The 23522-nt window shown below is 39.8% G+C and overlaps 1 protein-coding gene and 1 long non-coding RNA gene across 6 annotated transcripts in view; one reads left to right on the top strand and one right to left on the bottom strand.

The window, feature by feature from the left end:
- Window positions 1–310: 310 nt before the first annotated feature.
- HMG20A (high mobility group 20A) overlaps window positions 311–23522 on the bottom strand; it is a 69513-nt gene continuing 46301 nt past the window's right edge. For all 5 annotated transcript variants that reach the window (XM_058736974.1, XM_058736973.1, XM_058736972.1 and 2 more), the window contains 8 exons: window positions 21530–21677; window positions 19067–19279; window positions 15717–15849; window positions 14809–14840; window positions 8092–8167; window positions 7164–7379; window positions 6336–6478; window positions 311–2767 (listed from right to left, as the gene is read on the bottom strand). In XM_058736974.1, the coding sequence (XP_058592957.1) occupies window positions 6342–6478; window positions 7164–7379; window positions 8092–8167; window positions 14809–14840; window positions 15717–15849; window positions 19067–19279; window positions 21530–21677 (955 nt within the window). In that variant the 3' untranslated portion in view covers window positions 311–2767; window positions 6336–6341. The remainder of the gene's footprint in view (window positions 2768–6335; window positions 6479–7163; window positions 7380–8091; window positions 8168–14808; window positions 14841–15716; window positions 15850–19066; window positions 19280–21529; window positions 21678–23522) is intronic.
- LOC131516227 (uncharacterized) lies at window positions 11563–22625 on the top strand. Its single transcript, XR_009263949.1, has 3 exons — window positions 11563–11731; window positions 13420–13464; window positions 22469–22625. It is a non-coding gene; the product is annotated as an uncharacterized LOC131516227 (long non-coding RNA).

The raw sequence follows: 23522 nt of genomic DNA, 5'->3' as shown, positions 1-23522 counted from the left end.
AAAGCAAGCATCTAAGGATAACTCCTCTCTTCTGTCAAAAGGGAGAACATCAGACTTCTTTCAAGTTGCCTCCAGAATACTACTGCTACATTAACATGAATTACAACTCACTGTATTGTTATACATACATTAAAAGAGTTGAACTCTAAGACACATTTTGAATAAGCAATTAGTAAAATGAATGTATTAATGCTTTAAAAGCATAACAGTCTTGATGATTAACGTAGAGTTGACACAGTCTTTAAGATGAAAAGGCGGAGGTAGGTCTTTTTTTCATCACAATGCAGGGAAAACGGAATGAGGTGATGGATTCCACGTAGAAAAGTTTTAATGAGGCAAGTGTCAAGCAAGCATATCAACTTCTTCAAAAACAAAGAAAATCTAAAAGTTTAATTACAAAAACACTTGTACAGAAAACTTGGCATTTTAACAGTTCCAAACACATGTACACAATTTTTTTTTTCTAAAATTTAATGTTGTCAGAAATAAAACACTTTGTCTTAACTTTCCTCAGCTGCTCCTTGGGTTTTAATTAAAGAAAAAAAGAAATGTGTAACACTGAATAGGCCACAACTAATTTCTTGAGAAGAACATGTAAGTGTGCAGGAATAGCTACTGGTTTATTGGGAAACATGAATTAGGTACCGCGTTAGTCTGTAACCTCATTCACCCCCTCCTGGGGAGGGGTGGTACCACAGACCTGCTTTACAGAGCCTGACAGTTTTGTGGCAGCTGAATCCCAGCCACCAGAGTCAGGTGTGTAGATACCGAGACAGCCGGGATTTCAAAAGCAGGTTGTGTATTTTGTGACAATGGTTTTAGACTGTAGTTCTCTCCCAAGATCTGGGACATTCCTGAATATGCAAAGGTTTCAAATCAATGTCAGATGTCCTATCTACAGTCGGGAGAATGATGATCTTTGAACCAATCTTTGGACCAAGGTGCAGTCTTTCCGGTCAACAGCACTGCTAACAAAGGTGCACAAAACTGACACAAAGGAGAAAGAGACAAGTATCAGGAGGAAAGAAGAAAGGAGACAAAGTGTCTGGCAGAAGGCAGGCGCAAACTTCCAGAACTGGGTTGGCTGTCCTTCTGCCACACACACGGTGTTCTAGCTTGGACTGAGCAGGCGAGGAGTCTGAGAGAAGTGACAGGAACAGCAGGCGAGGGCAGAAAAACAGGAAAATACAGAAAAGCAAGCTAGGTTTATAGCAACAAGGAACGATGGACTCTTACTCTAGGAAGTTGTCAAGTGGTTGTATGTAGGCTTCAGTGCACGGAAATTTGATGTGTGCTCACATAACATTTTGCAAAAAGGTTGCTTTTGTTGTTATCTTCTTTCCTTTGGGCTAATAAAGAAATCAGGTAAGGAGATGCTGAGAAGACAGGATGGGGCAGCAACACGACAGGGGGTTTCTGGCTTGCACCCTGGCTTATGAGCAGATTGTGAGGGGGACACATTTCCACCTGCTTCAGTGGCACGGTGCCTAGACAATGGGCTCAGCATGCCCCACTTTGGTTCCAAAGATCTCAGCTGCAACTGTCAGCCTTGTGCTCTAGAGCATCAAAACAAAACAAAACAAAACTAAACCCTGAGGTGAGAATCAGAAACCTCTCTCCCCTTGTGGTGTTAAAAAAATCACTTACTGAGAGGGGAAAAGGAAGGGAAGCCCGTCCTTTTGACATAGATTTTGCAGTTGTGGCTACAGAGGAAAGACAAATTCCTCTGTGCCCTTGTTTGTCAGCTCAAGAGACTATTTTGAACATTTCCACCTATCCCCACCGGAGCATCAGTACACCTAAAGCAGACAGGGATTCCCTCAGTTTTCCCTCATGATAGACTTTGGGTTTTTGTTTTTGTTTTTCCTTTTCTCCAATCCCAAATCAGAAACGACTTTCCCCATTCTCTCCTGTTTACCAGTGACCTTTTCCTCAGCGAAAATGCTCCACAAGACACTGCCAACAGATGGGAACAGAAGAGCCTTGCTGGGGCTGGGACACCGTGTATGTGCAGGAGCAATGCTTAGAAAACAGCAGGCAGTACCAAGGAGGAAGGAAAGAGCATTCTCCTTCAGGGCAGCAATCACAAAGCCTCGATGAGGGCTGGCACCCACTGAGAGCCATGTGGGGTAAGAAACACAGCCTGCTCTACAGGACACTGTCAACAAGAAGCTCCTTTCTGTGGAGTCACAGCAGGACAATGATGGGAGAAGCCTGGGCCTGTCCAATGAGAGAAACTCTCCTTCAGAGCCAGCTGAGCAACAAAGCCCAGAGGTCAGAAAATGGAGATGTATAACTTGGTGGGGGTGAAGGAAATAAAAAATAACCCCCAAAGGCATTACAAAAAAAAAGTGACAGCTAGGTAAGAAAACTGGAGCCACAGATAAAAGGGTCCCATCTGAAGGGGAACAATGAGAAGGTTTCTTTTCTGCTGCAGAAGATGTCAGTGTCAGGGTTGCCCGGTCAGCAGAATATCCACAGACCCACTTGATCAGAAATGCAGATGACAGGAAACTGAAGACTTGGGAGAGCGGCTGTACGCTTTCAAAGTTGCACAAGGCCGGTGCCACACGAAGAGTGCATCCATGTTCCTCTGGCTGCTCCCTCACATGGCTTCCCGGGGTGAAGGCATTTAGCTCCTGACAGTTCTTCCCCAAGCAGAGCAATCTGTGCCCCCTCTCTGCCTCCGCTCAGTTCAAATTTCCATGGATGGCTTCTCATTCCTCACAAGTAAAACCACTCACAGAACACCACAGAGCTCTAAGACCTGTAGAACCGGGGGAGAGAAAACAATGAAGATACCGAAAAGGTGAGCACTGATCAGAAAGGGTTAGAGCTATGGGTTAGAAAAAAACAAATACTCTCTTCTATTTTGGGGAGGGCTATGGCGAGGAGCAGGGTGCGGGTAAACAAGAGTGCATGAAGCTGCAAGCACACAACCTCCCTGAGATGTCTGAGATCACATTTCAATGAAGAACATGGTTCAGTTCCAGTTCAGCAACAGTGGGGAGGTAGGAAAATCGTCAGCTGAACACAGAAAAGCAACTATTGGGGCCAAATCTGATGATGGAAAATTAGTACTCCATTTTAGACCAAAGAATGTATAATCAATCAAAACCAATTTTCTTCAAATATAAATCTAAAAACTTTGGCATATATATAGAAATGTATTGTGTGCATAGGACCAATAAATTTTCTTACATTGCTAAAAATGCAATCGCGTAAGAAAGGGCTTTTTTTCCTTCAATTCCTCAAAGAGCCAAACATTTTTCATTTGGTTAAACTGAAATCAAGCAACATATGGATTTTGACAGCTTATGTAACATGGTCACCTCGCAATGTGAAACTGCCCCCATGGTTTCCTCCCAGCCCTACTTTTTTTCTAGGTTAGATACAGAGAAAGGTGACAACTAGGGCAAGTCTTCCACTATATGTCCATAAAAATAATTTTTAAGTGGGCAGACCAAATTTTTATAACATTTAATCACTGGATTGTAAGTTTTTCTATTTACCTCCTATTTATCTTAACACTTGTATTCCAAGGTTTTTGGTGCCTTCCCCTTATACCTGCCCCCACCTCCTTATAGCAATGTTTTAGAAACCCCACTGAACTAGAATTTGGGTATACGTGTTCTAGTCCTGGATTCTGCACTCTTCTACTTAGGTATTTTCAGGCAAGAAATTTCACCTCGCTGTGACTCAGTTTCTTCCTATGTAAAATGTTGGGATTTCTAAAGGTCCCTCCCAGCTCTAATGTGCTCTTCTAAAACTGTAGAACACTGGCTTCCCTTCACTCACTGGCTCCTAACAGTGGATGAAACCTTTGCCAAGCTCATGTCAGAGTAATTAATTGCACCACGAATGCTGGGGACATCAGGCCTAGCTGTCTGTACATATCTGTATAATGAGGCCAAGCTAGTATTAATCACAGTCTTTATAATTGTTTCATTTGACAGTTTTGAGGGGTGTGGGGAACTATCTACTCTTAGTTATGTTTGCATGGTTGGATTGTAAGAATCCGTAGTAATAAAATGGTTCGTATTTCAGGTACATTCTAGGTTTTCAAAGATACCTCAGAGAACAGATACTACAGTTTATATCCTCAGGATGGGTAAGGCTTTACGAGAGTCTTCTCACTGGCAAAATGCTCAAAATAGAAAACCACTTTTGGCTCAAAACTTGCAATAAATGCCCTATACCTATGTGAGGAGACACCATATTATCAATCACTGTGTTCTTTCACAGTCTTCCACACTGTTTGTCCCTGCTCTCTCTTTTCAAGCCTACAAGAGTGCTAATTGAAAACACTGTGTGAAAATGAGAAGGATGATGAGCTCCAGAAAATCCCAGGCCTAGATTTACAAGCTGTTCCCTTCGCAAACAGCAGCAGTAATGCCACTTCTTTATTCTGTAGGGAGTCCAGTCGTCTCTTAGAAGTATGGTCGGTTCCATCTGGCTACACACTAGACGGTAATCCAGGACGGTAATCCTTTCCCCATCAGGGCACAGGAGAGGCTAACATATCATGCATTGTCTCACACAGTTACCATCCAATGGCATGGCCGAGGAGGATAGAGACTACTGCTTTTGTCTCTGCTAGCAGATGTTGCCTCATTAGACAAAGAATCATGGGTTTTATTAATTATTTATTCTTATACATTTTGCTCAAGGCCCAAACCATGCTACAATATGAACGTGTGTATGAGTGTGCTCATGTATCTGCAGGACAAATAAATGACGATTCAAAACCATGACTGGCCAGTGTAAGAAGCCTATCCTGCTGTCCCCTCTTGTTTTTGATTTTTTTTTTTTTCAACGTTTTTTATTGATTTTTGGGACAGAGAGAGACAGAGCATGAATGGGGGAGGGGCAGAGAGAGAGTGAGACACAGAATCGGAAACAGGCTCCAGGCTCCGAGCCATCAGCCCAGAGCCTGACGCGGGGCTCGAACTCACGGACCGCGAGATCGTGACCTGGCTGAAGTCGGACGCTTAACCGACTGCGCCACCCAGGCGCCCCTGTCCCCTCTTGTTTTTGGATCCATATATGGCCACCTCATCCTATGGTGCTAGGATTTCCACAGTTTCTATGTTTGCAGGAATGGGCCTGCAGACCAAAGGGTTGTCAATTCTGTGGGATGGCACACTACAGGGCACCCTAGCTCTAGGAATTTAAGTGAACACCTACGAGTTCTATTTAAGAAATGACAGCTGATGACTGACCATTCATACCAAAAAGTTTATACGGACAGACTTTCTGGAAATGTATTTTTTTTTTTCTTCTCTAAGAGGAACTACTACTAGTCATTTGTTGAATATATTTTTAAAGGGCTTATTTTCTCTCTCCTCTCTTTTTTGCTTATTGAGAGTTTAGTTTTTAAATCTACTTAAAGTCTTTTTATTTTCTTATTTTATTTAAGTAATCTCAACACCCAATGTGGGGCTGGAACTCACAATTCTGAGATCAAGATTCAAGTGCTCTTCTAACTGAGCCAGCCAGGCGCCCCCCTGCCCCACCCCTGCCTTTAAACTCTAAATCTGCTTAGGGGCACCTGGGTGGCTCAGTCAGTTAAGCATCCGACTTCGGCTCAGGTCATGATCTCACAGTTCGTGAGTTCAAGCCCCGTGTTGGGCTCTGTGCTGACAGCTCAGAGCCTGGAGCCTGCTTCAGATTCTGTCTCTCCCCCCCCCCCCCCCCCCCCGTCCCTCCCCTGCTCACACTCTGTTTTTCTCTCTCTCAAAAATAAACATTAAAAAAAAAATTTAAAATCTAAATCTGTTTAAACAGGGCAATAGCTGTTTCACTGTAGAGATAGTTCATATTAACATTTAACATACAAATAGTTACTCTGATATTGAGTAGTGAATAAAAAGCTTCTTATTCATGTAGATTTTATATACATACAATGTCTCAGTGATTGCTGTTGTAGGTTATCATTAGTATTTTCCAGGGAAAAGGAAGTTTAACAATTAAGTGATATTTATTTTGTTTTAAGTGCTGTTTGGGTGGGTGATTTCCTCTAAGCTTCCCATTCTCTCTTCAGAACACTTTGGGAAACTGACACCGGAGAATACAGCTAATAACTGACAAAGCTGGAATGGAGGTTCAACCACAAAAAATCATGCTGTTTCCATTAACCACGCTGAGGCATGCATGAGAAAAAACTCTTTTCTAACATTATTTATTACATTGAGTAATCATGTAACAGTGATTTTAATCAAGTCTCCAATTCATTTATTTGATGTAATGCCAGGGTTTTAGTAGTACTGAGAAAGTCTACTGCCTTATTTTTGATGACGTGTTGGCACATACATATCGCATCAGTGAGCACTCACCATTCCCTAACGATCAAGCCTGTTCACAACTTCTCGAACTGTAGCTATGAAGTTTTCATTGTCTTGGGGATTAGCTAAAATAATACTGTGCAGTCTGTTCATATATGAGTCAATGGTGTCCACTGTAGGTGTCTCTCCACTTCCTGAAGTGAGATAAGAAGAGAAAGTAGGAAAATCCTCCCTATTCAGTTCAACCATAACACAGTTAAGTGACTCCAAGTTAAGGCAACTATGACTCTAATGTGGTCCACTCCACAGACCAGGTTTTCATTCCAGATGAGACTTTTAGACCTCAAAGAAATGAAATTAATCCACAGAGATTGAATCAAAAGATGGGCTATATAATTGCTATACAGTATATAGGAATAGCTGCATATGACAAAATGTTAGAGACTCCCTGCTTTCTGCTGCAATTATCCTTAACATGAAAGAGTATATAAAATATACTAGTGTTTGTTTTTCTCTTCCTTCCCATTAAAACAGAATTACAAAGCAAACAAACATATATAAGAAAAATGCCCTACTCAGGATTTATTACTCAGTTTCCATTATTCTGAATATCAAGTTAAGCTTAACAGAAAGTAAATTATATAAAATGTAATTGGAGAAAAATTTAAATGACCCGAGAGTCTAAAATTATGGATGATCGTAGCCAATATGGAGATACTATTACGTGACCCCCCCAGAAAACGCTGAGGGAGGAAAACCCTTATTTTACTGATTTTCCTCTTGGTGGGGAGACTTCAGCCTTACCCCACTACTACCAACACAAATAGCAGCTGCTCCCTTGCCCCCACCACCAAAGTGCTCGGGGAAGTGGGATATTACCAGGCAAGGGCATGCTGGCAAAGCTGCTGGTCAACACCTGCCGCAGGGTCTCCAGGTGCTGCTGTAAGACCGTGTTGCGGCTCCGCTCCTGGATCACATCCACCTCCAGCTTCTCCACTGCTGTGCGCATGCTCTCCACGTGCTTTTGCAGGGCTGCATTCCTCTCCTCAAACTCCATGTTGGATTTGCGAAGCTGGCGGAGCTCTGCCTCCCGGGCTGAGGACACACCCCCCGCGCAGAACACAAGTAGCACTAGGAGTCTCGGAGGATTCCCAGACTCTTACAAGGAAGTTCTGCTTAGCTGTCTCTAATTAGCTACCCCACCTCATTTCCCTAGTCTCATTATAGTCTTCCAGATAGCAATTTCAGCAATAAAATGCCTGGGTCCCCAGAGCTATTTTAATTCTTAAAGCTGGTCATATTCCTACTTAAAATTGCAAGGAACAGTTGCAATTCTTGGTATTTCAATGTTTGTTTTGTTTTTTAAAACTATGCAATGAGAAGCCTGAAGGGCTTCGCAAGGGGATCCTGGGAGACTGATGCAAGCACAGCTGTGGGTCTCCATCTTTCCTGCAATGGGGTCAGCTTTGCTCTTACTCATTTTATATTCTGGATGCCCATATAAGCTTTTATTATACAAAGAGTAATATAAGGGGCTAAGAGTCTGAAAGCAACTGAATTAGTGATGCATATTTATTTCCTTTGATCCAGAAACTAAAGTAGCTTTAACAAAACTGGTCTAGCTTTCATTCACTGGTTTGTGAGTAGCTACTTTTGCTAGAGAGTGAAAAAAAAGTAGCTTTCTTCTTCCAGACTAGCCCTAGGGTGGAGAATATCACTACCATTGCTTTTGAGCAATGAATCCCTCCTGAGAATGAAATCCCCTGTGACAAATCTGAGGAATACAAAATGATACTTTAGTAATTACCTTTGCTGTGGTTCAGGAATTCCTCTGTAAATATAGGAATGTCAAAAACAGACCGTTCCTTTACTTCTGTTTCTTTCTGTAAATCAAGAGTAACAAAACAGTTCTTTTTTCCCCCCTTCTCTTCTTGAAGTATAGTTGACACACAAATGTTACATTAATTTTAGGTGTACAATGTAGTGATTCCATAAGTCTATATATTATGCTGTGCTCAGCACAAGTGTAGTTACCATCTGTCACCATACAATGCCATTACAAAACCACTGCTATACCTTTTATCCCAGTGACTTACTTTTTCTAGAACTGGAAGACTACCTCCCACTCCCCTTCACCCATTTTGACCATCCTAACATCCCTCCCCTCTGGCAATCATCAGTTTGTTCTCTGTACTTATGGGCCAGTTACTGCTTTTTGTTTGTCTATTTATTCACTTGTGTTGTTTTGTTTTGTTTTGAGAGAGAGAGAGGGAAAGAGGGGGAGAGGGGGAGAGAGAGAGAGGGGGAGAGAGAGAGAAAGAGAGAGAGAAAGAGAGAGAGAAAGAGAGAGAGAGAGATTGAGAGAGAGAAAGAGGAAGGAATCTTAAGCTGGCTCCACGCTGAGTGTGAAGCCCTACATGGGGCTTGATTTCACGACCATGAGATCATGACCTGAGCCGAAATCAAGAGTCAGACGCTTAACCAATTGAGCCATCCAGATGCTCCCATTTTTTGTGTCTTTTTTTCCAATTACACATGTAAATGAAATCATGTGGTATTTGTCTTTCTTTGACTTGTTTTACTTAGCATAATACCCTCTAGGCCTAACCATGGCAAAATTGCATTATTATTTTATGGCTAAGTAATATTCCACTGTGTGTTATGTGTGTGTGTGTGTGTGTTTAAATAGGTAAGGCCTGAAGGCCATGTCTTCCTTAAAGAAACAGTAGGGTGAGCAAGGATCAGTCCAAGTGAAGGTGTGAGGGAAATTCCACCTTTTCATTGGAATCACCTTTCATAGAGCTCAAGCAGGTTAAATATTTAGTTCTCTCAGGTGTACAATTGCTGTGCAATGAGAAATCTTAAAAAAACCTACATAAGTTTCTCTAATGGAGAATGTGGAAGCCATTTCTGAGTTCTGTGCTTTGAATAGTCAACAGTATACAAGTATTGAGGTAGGAATAGAGAATGGGAATTTCCACATGTTTTTTCAGTTGCTTCTGTTGGTTATCCATGTAAAATGCTCTGAGATAGGGCTGTCTGTTCTAAGTTTGCCAAAAGGACAATAAGAACTTTCAGCAGAGATCTGCCAGTCACGAGCAATAATAATGGCATCCTATTAGTACCACCACTTTACTTATTTATAGGCGCAGCCTATAGTTGGGGATCTTTTACACTTTCTTCAAACACAGGAAAGACAAAAACAAAAACAAAATCAAGAAGTCAGAAATAACTGGCCTCTAAAACTGAGAAAATCCAGGATTATGTGTGATAGAAGAGAATAACAAAGCCTAAAATTAACTTGCCAATTTGGTGAATTTAAAAATAAAGTTTAAAAATAAAGGTCTCACAAAACTACTGCAAAATATATTCCACAGTGACCCTTAAGAATAAAGCCAATTTCAAGATGCCTTGGCTGGAATTTCTACAATGAATTTGAAGTTGAAAGGATTAGGAATATAGATTATAAGTGTATTGGCACAATGTTTAAAATCTTACATAAAAAAAAAAAATCTTGCATAAGATGGTAAAGACAACAGTGGGAAATGAGTACTGAAGAACTGCTAGTGAGATCTGAAGGTTCCAAAATCTTTATAACATAAAGAACGGTAAAAAAAAAACAACAAAAAAAACAAAACATTCCTACAAAAACATGTTTAAAGCCAGAGATAGAATGCATCTTTCCTAACTCTTGCCACTAGCCTTTTATTATCTTTGAACACAAATATGATTGGTGCCCAGTAAAAAGCTAAGCAGTTAACAGTCTGTGAGGGAATTCTGACAACCAAGCTTCCATTTTCATTTTGGCATCTGCCTTGTAAGGGGGCTGGGTTGTATGAACAGCCTGCCAATGGCAGCTGATCAAGAGAGACATCTAAGATGTTAAGTCTGAAAAACTATGTATTTACCTAAAGAAACTTTCCGAGCACTTAATTTTTACCTTTATCTCTTAAAGAAGGCAAACAAACTTTCCCATATCAATTTAAAAATAAACAACAAAATTATCAGTGAAAGCCCCAATTTCAACATGCAAAGCTGTACCTTGGGCCAGTTCTTGGTGGTTTCTAGGAGAACTAATGCATGGGCAAGAAGAGTTGGTGCCAGAAAGGATCCTAGACATATTTCATAGTGGCTTTCTCAGGACTCTGCTGGCTTACCTATGCTCTAACTCTGTTGCTGGGTTGCTATAGGAAAATAGAAAACTTATGACATACAATTTGAACATGAACAAGGTGTAACAGATACAAGTCCACAAATGACTTCGTATAGTCTTGTGACTTTATCATGCTACCTTGCTCAGTCTCCTACTTAACTTTACAGGTTCATATGAGATCAGTCACCTAGTCACAGGTCTAAGTATCTGCTAGTTAGGTAGGGAGGGATGCTTGCCCCCCAATTCTGTGGTACCAAGAGCTCTCTCCAAGGCCTTGAGTCTCCTCAGACAGGTAATTCTCCTCTTTGCCAGAGTGGCCCAAACCAAGCTAAATACATAAGGGCAGAGAACAGTACTGTGTAGGTACATTAACACACTGCCCGTTGGTACAGAGTCTTAGAGTGCAAAAGAAGAAACACGAAAGCAATTAAATGAAACTGCTCAGTCTCTGAAAGGCAACAGCAATTCTACTTAACAGAAGAGTGGTAATAAAAACCATCAGCACTCTTCCATTACTGAGTACATTACTCGGCATGGAGAGGATCCTCCTGGGGGCTCTGATATACTTAAGCTGTTCCAAGGATCGCTCAAGGGATTAAAATCATAAGGATTTCATTACCTCTTCATTGAAAGGGTCTAATTTGTTCAGGCTGAGTGTCATTTTGTCATTTCTCATAAATTAAGGGAGAAACAAAATTATTGTTTCTATCTTAGTCCTCACATGAGATGTAGACGTTTTCTTGAGAGTAACACTAGTTGACTCCTGTGTCTAGAAGGCTGGCTTTTGGTCTAAGAGGAGCAAAAATGCCCTTCACTTAGGTTTTTTATTCTATATATTGAGTGGAGGGTAAAAGAACAGGGGCCCTTTCGAACTGAATCTATTTTGCTGTGATCTAGGTTCAAGGCCAGAATTTCATAGAACGTGACATGCTTTGTTCAAGGTCCCTTTACCTCAGGGAACACTCTTACTGCTGTGTACCAGTCCCAGTGCCCCAGTGCTGTGCAGGACACTCAAGTGGCTTTTAGGTCAGATTTGTTTAGCTCTGAGACAGGAACTTGCCAGTACCTGCCATGGTAGCAATGTCTTAGGAATCCAAGTTCCACTTAGGAATAGAATAGGTTTCTTTATACAAACAAAATAATTTCTGTCTTAATTAGCGACAGATTTGGTGACCAACCGGCCCATTTTCACTTTCAACACTAGTTTGTTCCATTTAGTGTGGCATGTGCAGCCAAGAATGCCAAAATCGGATACAGAAGCCTGCATCTCACTCGTACTTCTGCCTGTAATTCAGTAAGTGATTCTGGGGAAGTTCTTTCCTGTCTCAGGCAAGTCACTTTTCTTGCCTGCAAAATGGGTGGGGGTGGGGGTGGGGTCAGTTGAGAGAGTTTCTGAGGTCTTAGTCTTTTTGAAGTGAAGAATATTTTTGAAGAATATTCTACTACATTTGTCATTTTACTCCTAATGGGATAAGTAAAGGGAAATAAGCATGTATTTAAAAGCTATGATGTTTTAGGCACTTTGCAAGATACTTGCTCTTTTATTAACTTACTCATAACTCGGCTCAGGTCATTTTACCCTCCTCAAGGTGCCCCTCACAAAACCTGAGGAATCTTTAAAGCCTGATTCGGTTCATCCTTTCCATGGGGAATTCTGTGGCTGCTTTTCACTCCTAGTGCTTTCTTATTTTTCTGAACTACTATACTAAGAAGTTATACGTAAGGAAATCATTATGTAACTATGTTTAAAAACTGTCAAACTGTTTCTTTATTTCAATTGTTTTGAAATTACCAAGTTTAAGAAAGATAGGATTCAGTGTAAAATAAAATCTGATAAAGTGAGGGACATTAACTGGGTCAATAACCTTGCTAAGAGAGCTTTATCCTGATGTGGACGTGCCAATAGACAGATTTACAGAGCCCACTGTATGCACATTTGAGAAACTACTGCTGGCTGTCCATCTACTCTCCTCTTGTTTTCCTTTGATTTAACATGTATCTAATCCTAAAATAGGGAAATCACACAGAGATTTATCCCTTTTTCATAAATCGAATCCATACCATGCTAAATCATGTAAATAAAAATAAAAAGCTTCATTTAATAAATAAAAAGCCTCATTTAATAAAAAGCTTCATTTCTCAAATCATCAGCAGGAGTTTCTGTGACTGAGTAAATCTACTAAATCTTTCCTGACTAAAACTATAAACTTTACGGAGGACAAAAATGCCACATATAATTTGGCCAGCAAAATTCATAGTGATGAAAGGAATTAATCAGTTGTTGACTAGAAAGTGTGAGATCTAATGTTTTAGATTATTGCCCAAATTCTCTTTTGCAACCACTAAGGATAGAGAAGTTATAAAGGATGCTTAATAAGGGAAAAAGGAAGTATGGAAATCTCATGATATGGGTAGGTGGGCACACAAACAAAGAGAGAAATAAGTAATTATATAAGTATCTGGCAAAATGAAAAGCTTGCAACGCTATTCAATTAGGCTTTTAAATATAAAGTATACATACAGTTTCTCAAGTAAAAAATATCATACTATTTCACCCTAATTAGAGCACGGAGAGGTCAGGAGATGTCATATGTCTATATTTTCATAGGATTTATTTGAAGAATAAAATGCTAGTATTTATTATGCTTCTTACTTTCTAATTCATGGATGGCAATAAGTCTATTTGATGGGGTGCCTGGGTGGCTCAGTTGGTTAAGCGACCGACTTCGGCTCAGGTCACGATCTCATGGTTAGTGAGTTTGAGCCCTGCATCAGGCTCTTTGCTGACAGCTCGAGCCTGGAGCCTGTTTCAGATTCTGTGTCTCCCTCTCTCTGCCCCTTCCTCACTGTCTCTCTGTCTCTCTCTCTCCCTCTCTTTCTCTTAAAAATAAACACTAAAATAAAATTTAAAAAAGCATTAAAAATAACTTAAAAATAATCTATTTGACTTGTTAATCTAAATGTTTTCTCTATGTTTTGAAGGTCACCAATGCCAAATTAGGTATGAGAACTACAGACCCAAGAGAAGTAAGTAAGTTATTATTTTGAAAAAATTATTTCTTAAAAAGCCAAAAGCACGCAAGATTACAACAGAAAATTCTTTTTTTGTAAATTTCCGCTGTTATTTAAACAGATGGGTTTTGTATAAAAATTAGTATTTCTGGAAGACCTCCCAATGCACGGACATCACGCTAGGTCGTAATGGGGTGGGTACAAGATGGAAACTAGACCATGGGTGCCTTTGAAAAGATTATAATCCAGGATGCGAAGAACAGAAGCACTTGAATAATCTCAACACCTTAGCTAGAGCAGCTGACTGCAGATGAGAAACAGAGAGAGCTGTGAGGGTTAAAGGAAGCTAGAGACACAGGAAAAGCTTGAAAGAGGAAATGGAACTTGAAACCGGGTCTGATGGATGGCTAGAATTTCGCGAGGCAGAATGGGGTGATGGGGAGGGGTAATGGGAAACTGAGTGACAGACAGAAGTATTTTCATGCAAGAAAGAATATGAGCACAAGCATGAGGCAGAAAGGGATGGGGGCACGTGGAGGACAATGAGTAGTAAAGGCTTTTTAACTAAGTATGTGAGATATACATGGGAAACATGGGAGTTAAGGTATTTGGAAAGGGAAGGTGGGACTTGATTACAGAAGACTCAGATTGCTGAGGTGAATGGAATTTGATAAGCGATGAAAAGTCACTGAGTATTGTAAAGCACGGAATTACCAAAATATTTTATTTTCTTATAACCATATGTGAACCTTGGGCTACCTATATAACGCTCTCTTTGCCAAGACACATAGCCAAGACACATGGGCCTAAAATCCTATATAGGAACATAGGCCCAAATCCTATGGATGACAGGCTAAACCAAATGGAGGGGAAAAAGCCAGTAAACAAATAAGTGCCTGTGAGCTAGGAACCAAGATACTGTCACTTGTGCTCCACTGACACTGTGGCTGAATAGTTCATTTTAACTAAATGTTGAATTCCCTAAAAAACAACTTTCTGAGAGTCAGAGTGAGATATCTGATGATGAAAAACTATCATTAAGTTATGATTTTCAGCTGGTCTTCATTTCTATACCTCACTCCAAATTCCAGCCATCTTTAGCATTTCAAGGCAATAAAATTCTTGGACCACAAGGACTGGAGTTAGAGGCTGTAGTTCAAGGACAGACTCATGATAGGTGTCCGCCATATAGTAAGAATCCTTGAGCAAAAGCAACTCACCCGATATGAATTATGTGATAGGAAATAATATGCCATTCATTAAGAAAAAAAAAAAGAAAAAAAAGAAAGGTCCAAAAGCATGACAAACAGCAACATTATTATAAACAGATATATGATATGTAGACAGAAAGCTAATTACCTCATGATCATGAGTGGCCTGTCGGGCTGCATCTAAAATATGAAAGAATAAGAGAACATTAGTTTCAAGAACAAAACAAAACAATAACAAAACCCAAGCAACTGAACTGTGCTGCGCTACAGTTAGTTAGTTAGACACAAGAGAAACAGCAGATGCAGTTCTGACCTTTGAGGAGAACAGAGTGGGAGAGTGGACAGGAGACACACACCATAGGCTGTTTATACAACATTAAAGTTTAGCAGGCAAGATGCCCAAATGTGGAGAAGATGCAATGGCTAAGGAATGACAGACTAGTGGGAGGTGGGGCTTCTCTGGCAACGTCTCCTGAAGAAAGGGGACTTGAAGGGTGTGATGAACAATTTTAACAGAGAACAAGAATCCATGAAGACTGGGATCTTGTCTGTCATGTTCACTGTTGCATCCTTAATGCTTAGGTGAAAGCCTGGTATAATAAAGCCTGGTAGACAATATATGAAAGCTCAACATGTAGTGTTTGAGTACACGAATACATGAATGGATGAATGAATGAAAAGGAAGAGCACTGAAGGGTGGGAGAAATGGTGCACGAAGGCTTAGTGGTGTCAAAGAAAGGCGGGTATGTAGTTTAGCAGACAGACTTGTTTAGAGGCAGAGAAATGCCTAAACCCGGAATTAGGAAAAAAAGCATAGGCAACTAAGAGGGGTTTTGGAACACAAATCAAATTATTGACACTGGATATGGAAATGCAACTGAGATTTTTAAATGAGAGTAATATGATTTTAATAAAATTCCAAGGTATGTTTGTGAATGTGGCACAATAGAGAAATGATGGAAACTTACCTTTTACATTTATCACGCTAACAATAGGCTTTGTGACACTCTGTCATGCACAACAAACTACAAAAACATCTCATTCTGGTTCTGATACCTTGCCTATGAGATTTGCCTTTCTGACGGTCCTGGGTTTTCCTACTGAAGACCTTGTAGGCCTCAGTCTTCTGATACTGCTCCAGTTCCTTCATGTAACGCTCCTTATCTCTGTCTGCTTCATCAAGGTAGCGCTAGGAAAGAAATGTGGAATTATTTTCAAGAAACACATCTGGGTAAAATATTAGTGAACTCACTGAAGAAAACAGAGGACAATTGGAATATGGGAAGAAAGTATATGAGGGATAAGCTCTAAGGGAGACTAAAGAAATCATATGGATAGAAAAAAATATAATCCTTCAATTATAAAAGAAATAGGTGATTCTAATTCTTTACACTATTACATTTTCTAACTTAATGAAGACAAGTTCTATTGAGATCATTCGCATAAAATATTCATATGAAGACATTACAGTTATTCCTCTAACCCCATAGACAGACCTATACATGGCCACTAGAGTCCTCAAGAGGACTGAACATCACATAGGCATATTTAGTCTTCCCAAGAGAAAGGATGGAATATTACTTTGTTTCTCTATCCCCAACCCATTCTGAGAGAATGATCTCATACATCAATTGGCCTTTTAAGAGCCAGAAGAGTAGAGCACGAAAGCCGGGAGACACAAAGAACATAAAAAGGAATGACCTCATCCTATGGACCTAAAATGGACTACTATGACAGAGCCTATATCTGCACTCTTTGTGCTATTAATTATTTAAATAAAGCCATTGATCCAACAGGATAATTTTGTTTAGTGCCTTGTCCTTTTCATTCAGCAATTAGGTTTAAGAAATAATGTATAAAAATAGTGCTTTTAAATGGACAGAAACTAGAGTCAGATATTACATTAAAAACCCTGTCTTGCACAAGAGTCAGATGTAGAAGACACCCGACTGGTCAAACATGGGACAATTTAAGTACCCCAATACTGAAGTACAGTAATAAAATTATAAACCTTTGGGGAAAAAAATTAGTATGCTCATACCAATGATAAATAACAAACAGCAGGGAGGAAAAGGGTTCTTGCTTAAGTTAGAATGCTGAAAGCTGAGCAGTAAATGTGAAGGGAGTGCTAGAGTTGGAAAATTATCATTTTGCAACACTCACGGTAAAGATTAGACCAAGCAAGTCATCAGTGGATGCTAAATCTAGGGGGGACGTCGATATGGAATGGACTCTGTATGTTGTTAAAATGTCCCTCCACAGACTGCTTATTAATTGTAAAAGAGAATAAAAAAACTTTATCGAGAGAGCAAAATTAACATTACCAGTAAGGAATAAAAGGACATTGTGTGCCTGCACATGTGATACCTGGAGAAGGACACAATACCACCTATGTAGTATTCTAAGAATGCATAACTCAATGTCATCACAAGGAAACATTAGACAAGTACAAAATGAGCAATGTTCATTAGAAGTAAACAAAAAGGAGGTGGAGAAAGAGGGAGGGATTGCATTCTTAAAAAATATCAATGTCATGAAAGACAAAGAAAGACTGTGGACATATCCCAGATTAAAGGAATCCAGAGTTCTGACTATGAAACACAAAACCCTGCCCTGGACTGGAATCTGAACTGGAGGAGGAAAATGTCACAGAGGAAGGATATTAGGTTAACTGACAAAATTGGAATATAGACAGTAAATTAGATAAAAGTATTGTGTTAATATAAAATTATACAGTTGATAATGAAACTATGTGTGAGAAAACATATCTACTTTTAGGAAATGCACACTGAAATATTTAGGGGTGAAGGGCAATGAGGTATATAACTTACTCTCAAATGATTTTGAAAAAAGGTGTGCGTGTGTGTGTGAGAGAGAAAGCACACAAGCATGAGTGTGCGTGCATGTGGGTATGTCAGTGAGAGAGAGTGAGCATGCACATGCACACACAAGCAAGTGAGCGTGAGTGCTTAGTAGGTGTAGCTTGCTCAGAAGAGTGTAAGTGCATACGCAAATGGACAGACGGGGTAAAATGTGTTAACTACGGGTGAATTTGGGTAAAGGGTATTTAGCCATTCTTTGTACTATCCTGTGTTTATAACTTTCTGTACATTGAAATTTTTTCAAAATAAAAAGTTAAAAACGGGCAACGAGGTGGCTCAGTCTGTTAAGTGTCTGACTTCGGCTAAGGTCACAATCTCATGGTTGGTGAGTTTGAGCCCTGCTTTGGGCTCTGCTGTCAGTGCAGAGCTTGCTTTGGATCCTCTGTACCCCCCTCTCTCTGCCCCTCTCCCCTTTCAAAAATAAATAAACAGTAAAAAGAAAAAAAGTTAAAAACAAACACGAAAACCTTTGCCCTACCTAATAGTGGTTATCTCTGGAGAAAATTAATGTTACTTTTGCTTTTTCCTGTACACACTTCTGCATCATCTTAAAAACATGTTAAACAAAGAGCATGTATTAATTATGAAATTAAGAAATTAAAAACAAAAGAGTAAACAATGAAGTATGGAGTATGTACAGCTCACGATCCCTTTATACATTAGGGATAAAATAATGGACAATATGCACTGGTTTCTACTTGCTGGCTACCACAGAGAGCTTCAAGTTGCAACTTAATATAATCTCCTTGAAATTTTCTGAATTCAGTTAATTCCCCAGAGTATTTTTCAATTTGGTTTTTGTTTGTTTGGAATCCTTTGTAAAGAGTATGAGACATAAAAGAAATATAGCTATCTTTCAGATGCTGAGAATGCTGGGAACTTTTAACCCCAAGCCACTCCCACAACCTACCATCATTCTGCTTTTGTGGCATTTCAACCAATTTGTGGCTATCTTGTCCTTAATTCCTCTCAACCCTCTCTAACAAATGGATTTGTTTCAGTTTGGCAACAGTGTTAGTTTTTGCTTAGAGAGGAATTCAAATAGTTCTTGCTTTATTTTTCATAGTGGGTTAAATTTGCCAGAACTCATTAAAAAAATTTAAACAAAAATCTTATGTGAACAGCAGAATTTTATCAAATGACCTTTTCTTATTGAACTCCTGACTTTTCATTTGACTCGGTAGAATAAATTATATCAACAGATTTCTTAATTTCTCAATATTGAATCACTTTTTATAAAATTCTTATATGAACTCTCAGCATATAAATCAAATAAAAGTAGAGCTGCTTTGGTTTAGGGGGGCTGCTAGGGGCCCTCCTGCTTGTACCCCTGAAGCAGATCCTGAAACAGTACAAAAACCACTGTGCTAGAGAAAAGAGTTATGATGAATCCTGCTGTTCTGTTCTTCTACGCCCCATGACAAAATTGAAAAATCAACCACCCATCCTCTTTGCTTTTCTGATGGAAGCTATTTTTGAGGCATAATCAAAACCAAGCAGAGGATCAGGAATAGGAACAATTACCTGTTTTTCCTCAGGGGGCAGTTTACTCCATTCATTGCCTAACATCCTTGTGATTTCTGGAAATGGGACTTCTGGTCTTTTTGCTCGAAGCTGTTCTCGACGCTCGTTCATGAATCGAACATATCCTGTAAGGGGGGATTTGGGTGCGTTGCTGTCTCGAAGAGGTTTCTTCCTCTTTCTTCCTTTGGACCAACCTCCTCGTTTACTTCTTTGCTGTAAGACAAAACAAAAAAACCAAAAACCAAATTACAAAATCCACCCAAATAACACAACAATAAAACAAACGAACAAAACAGGATAAGAGTTGCATTTTCCTACTATTAGGAGCCTAGATATTCAAAGCTCTCCAAATCTGTCATAGGTACAAACGACTACAATGCAGTCTTCAAGAAGGAACTCTAGATGGTTCATCTGCACACCCTTTCATGTACCACACTACAGACTGTTACATTAAGGGGCTAATCCTAACTGATGAGAAGAAGGGGCACCATGATCATGTACACTTTGGCCTTCACACGCACTTAACAAGTCCTAACTCCTGACAGGGGAATTTCCTAAACGAGAAATGCAGCACATACATAGCCCTGTGCCAGGGACACTGTCATGGTAGATCAGAACAAGATGTCACAAACACTGGGCAAAGAGACAAGTTGTAGTACAGGGCTTAAAAATCATTCGTGAAGGATGTTTTTCATTGATACCATTCAAAGACCAGTTCACTTCCCACAGTAGACAACATATAGATTTCTAAATTAATATCGAAATTTCATCAAGTATAACATATCCAAAATGAATACTTAGTTTTTTGCCTTGATGACTTGTTCCTTAAGATGTTTATTTTATAAAGTCAGAGGTCTTTATATGTTATGAGTTACATCAAAAAATGAAATCACCTCAAAAAAGTTTAAAGAAAGGACTGAGGTACTACTGTTTTACCACAGCCCTTTCTCTTTGTCTTTCTTTTTTTAAAGTTTATTTATTTATTTTGAGAGAGAGAGAGAGAGAGAGAGAGAGCAAGCGAGCGAGCGAGCACATGAACAGGGGAGGGGCAGAGAGACTGACCAAGCCATCCAAGCACCCCCCATCTCTTTGTCTTTTAATGAGATGAAAGCTCCCTCACACTTTTGCTTCATAATTTTACAAATACACACAGCCTATCACTTAATAAACTTTTATGGATACAAGAATTCTTCTTTCAAAGAGAAAGATAAATGAAATGGGACAAAAACATTAAAATATCAATTATAGTACTGTAGTCCTCCAAATTAATATGAATTATTCACCACTGGGCAAATGGTGTATTTGCTATCAGCCTTTTTCCCCCCTGATTTTGTCTTGTAAACTTAGTAACATTAAAGCTACTAAGGATTTTAAGATGTTTAAGAAGCTTCAAGCATTCATTATAATCTTAAAGGATGCCAACATGAAAAGAATCAGCTCTTTTATTTTTTTTTTTTTTTAATTTATTTTTGGGACAGAGAGAGACAGAGCATGAACAGGGGAGGGGCAGAGAGAGAGGGAGACACAGAACCGGAAGCAGGCTCCAGGCTCCGAGCCATCAGCCCAGAGCCTGACGCGGGGCTCGAACTCACGGACCGCGAGATCGTGACCTGGCTGAAGTCGGACGCTTAACCGACTGCGCCACCCAGGCGCCCCAAGAATCAGCTCTTTTAAAGTAAGAAAAAAGATGATGGGGCACTGGAAAGGCTCAGTTGATTGAGCATCCGGCTCTTCATCTTGGCTCAGGTCATGGTTTGTGGGATTGAGCCCTGCGTTGGGCTCTGTACTGGCATCATGGAGCCTGCTTGCGATTCTCTCCCTCTCTCTCTGACCCTCCCCTGCTTGCACTTACTCACAAATTAAATAAATAAACTTTAAAAACAAATAAATAAAACAAGAAAAAGGATGAAATTCATGGTGGTATTCTTGTATGACTAAAAGAGAGTGCCTTAACGTGGACAATGTAATCAATCAATTGTGAGGAACACTGAAAGTCCAACAAGGGCATGACTGCCCCAGGCCCATATGGAACCTTGTGTGAATTAGAGAAGGATGCCCTCTATGGGAGGGTATATGGCTTGGTAAGTGGTGTGGATCCTCTGAGAATGTATGATTCCATGCTATAGGGCTTGGTGTGCATAAAATGTGTGGCCTTGAACAAGGGCATGTAGACTTCTCGTTAATTACTTATTTAAATCATTCATTCATTCAGTAAGCATTTGTTGAGCATCTAGTATGATGTAGGTATAAATTTATTAAGCAGGGGGAAAAAGAGTCTACTTGTCTCTGTGTCATTAAAACCATTAATATGGTTTTATGTGAAACCATTAATATGGTTCTATGAAGAAAATTCTGCAGAATGTAGGGGGGCCAGAGGATGAATGCTTCGATCAATTCCTTTGCTGACTGCTTCTTTAGAAACTTCAGAGACTGGTAACAGGAAGAAATGCTTCTTCAGCTTACCTCATCTTCATGCCTCTGTTCAGTGCCTTCTGCTGTATTTGAAGCCTCATTCTGAAGCAACTGACCTTGGGAGAGATCCTCCACAAATTCTGGATTGTTGGTGGATGATGTGGCTCCACTACTATATGGAACCTCTGGGTGGGTTAACCTTAAGAGTAACAGGCAGATGTGTTCAGTTATCAATAGCATCAAAGATTCCTATTTACCAAGGTTCAAGACAAATTGCCCTGTCAACAAAAGCAGAAGCCAGGTTTAATTACCCCACCTCATTTGTGTAAATGTAAATAAGGTCTCCAGAACAGTTATAGAGTATTTAAAAAACTAGTTTCAGTGCTTGATTGAACCAGGTCATTTTCATGGAGAAGACTTCTATTAAAAATAACTAGGGGCAACTGGGTGGCTCAGTTGGTTAAGCGTCCAGCTCTTAGTTTCAGCTTAGGTCATGATTTCAAGGTTTGTGAGTTCAAGCCCCACATTGGGATCTGCGCTCATGGCGTGGAGCCTGCTTGGGATTCTCTCTTCCCCTCTCTCTGCCCCTCCCCTGCTCACTTGCTCTCTGTCTCTCAAAAATACATAAACTTAAAAAAAAACAAACTATAATCTTTTCTCAAAAAATGACCTCTCCCCTCAACGTTGACATTTTAGTTCTGAGCATGCAACAGAGTCTCACTTTTATATGCTACTTTTCATGCATCTTATCTCCAGTGTAAAGGGAAAATATTGTTAATGGAAAAGGAGAATAGGAATGGGAGTTGTAGAGGCAGGGTGCCCCGTCACAGAAGGGCGTAAGAAGTATCTCCTATGGTACATTGTATAGGTTATTCCTTCTTGGACTCAAGTGTTTATTGACAACCAGACCATCTAATGATATTATTAAGTTCAATAAGTTCAGGTATAAATGTTAAGAAATAAAACACATTATTTCTTTTCTGTTTCCAGCATTCTGTTCCAGACGAGTTGGCAAACCAGATCTCAACCTTCTGAAAAGTGGACATAATAAGGTAGATGACTGGATTCACTCACTATTCTGGAAGAATATATACTTCATAGGGTTATAGGCAAATAATTACAATGCAATGTAAGTACTAAAATAGAGGTATGTAAAAAGTGTATGGTATGATGAATTTCATACATATGTAGAGGATGTTAAGAAAGATTTTACAGGGGTCTTGAAAGATAAATAGGTACTCGCCAGGTAAACATCATTACAGGCAGAAAGAAAAGAGTATAACAGGAGTAAGGGCAACCTTTCAGGAGGCTACTGCTATAGACTAAGTGACTGACAGACAGGCAGGCAGGATGGAGAAGAGGGGAATGATAGCTAGGAGATATTTCAGGGATAGAGTGAACTTAATGACTGAGTCAAAGGTAACTCTATGGGTGATTATGCACTATTAGCCAACGTCAACTGGAAAGTGTGTGGGGGATGGGTGGGGTGGGTGTAAGACAGAAGAGAAAACGGTAAGTCTGAAACACTCATGGCATAATTAAGTGAAGCTGTCCCACAGACAACTGGAAACATGCATTGAGAGAACAGAAGTGAAGAAAATCAAAAAAATGGGAAGTGCTGGATATTCTCCAGAAAGAGAGAAGAAAGTCAGGACAGAACTCTGTTGGAAAAGATCATTTGAAGAGCAAGCATTAGAAGAAGTAGGAAAGACTAAGCAGGGCATTAAGAGATTTAGGAGAGAATACTGTCAAAGAGGCCAAGGCAGAAAGACTTTTTAGAAGTGGGTATGAACCAAGTAAAAAGATGCAGATGTCGAATAAGATAGGCTGAAAAGTATCTGCTAAATTCGAAGACCTAAAGGTTGTTGGCAATTTTAGGGAGCATAGTTTTAGTAGAATTAGGGGAATAATATCCAGATTCCAGTGGGCTGAGAAATGAATGAAAGCAGATGCACACTGTCCTGGAAATGAAAGAAATTACACTTTTCTGACCCTTTCTAGAAAATATAATAGATGATTTTAAGCAGGAGTTTCCTACATTTTT

Source organism: Neofelis nebulosa, chromosome 7, assembly GCF_028018385.1.
Source record: "Neofelis nebulosa isolate mNeoNeb1 chromosome 7, mNeoNeb1.pri, whole genome shotgun sequence".
Taxonomy (NCBI): domain Eukaryota; kingdom Metazoa; phylum Chordata; class Mammalia; order Carnivora; family Felidae; genus Neofelis; species Neofelis nebulosa.
The sequence above is the reverse complement of the archived record's forward strand: the minus strand, read 5'-3'. Positions and strand labels throughout refer to the sequence as shown.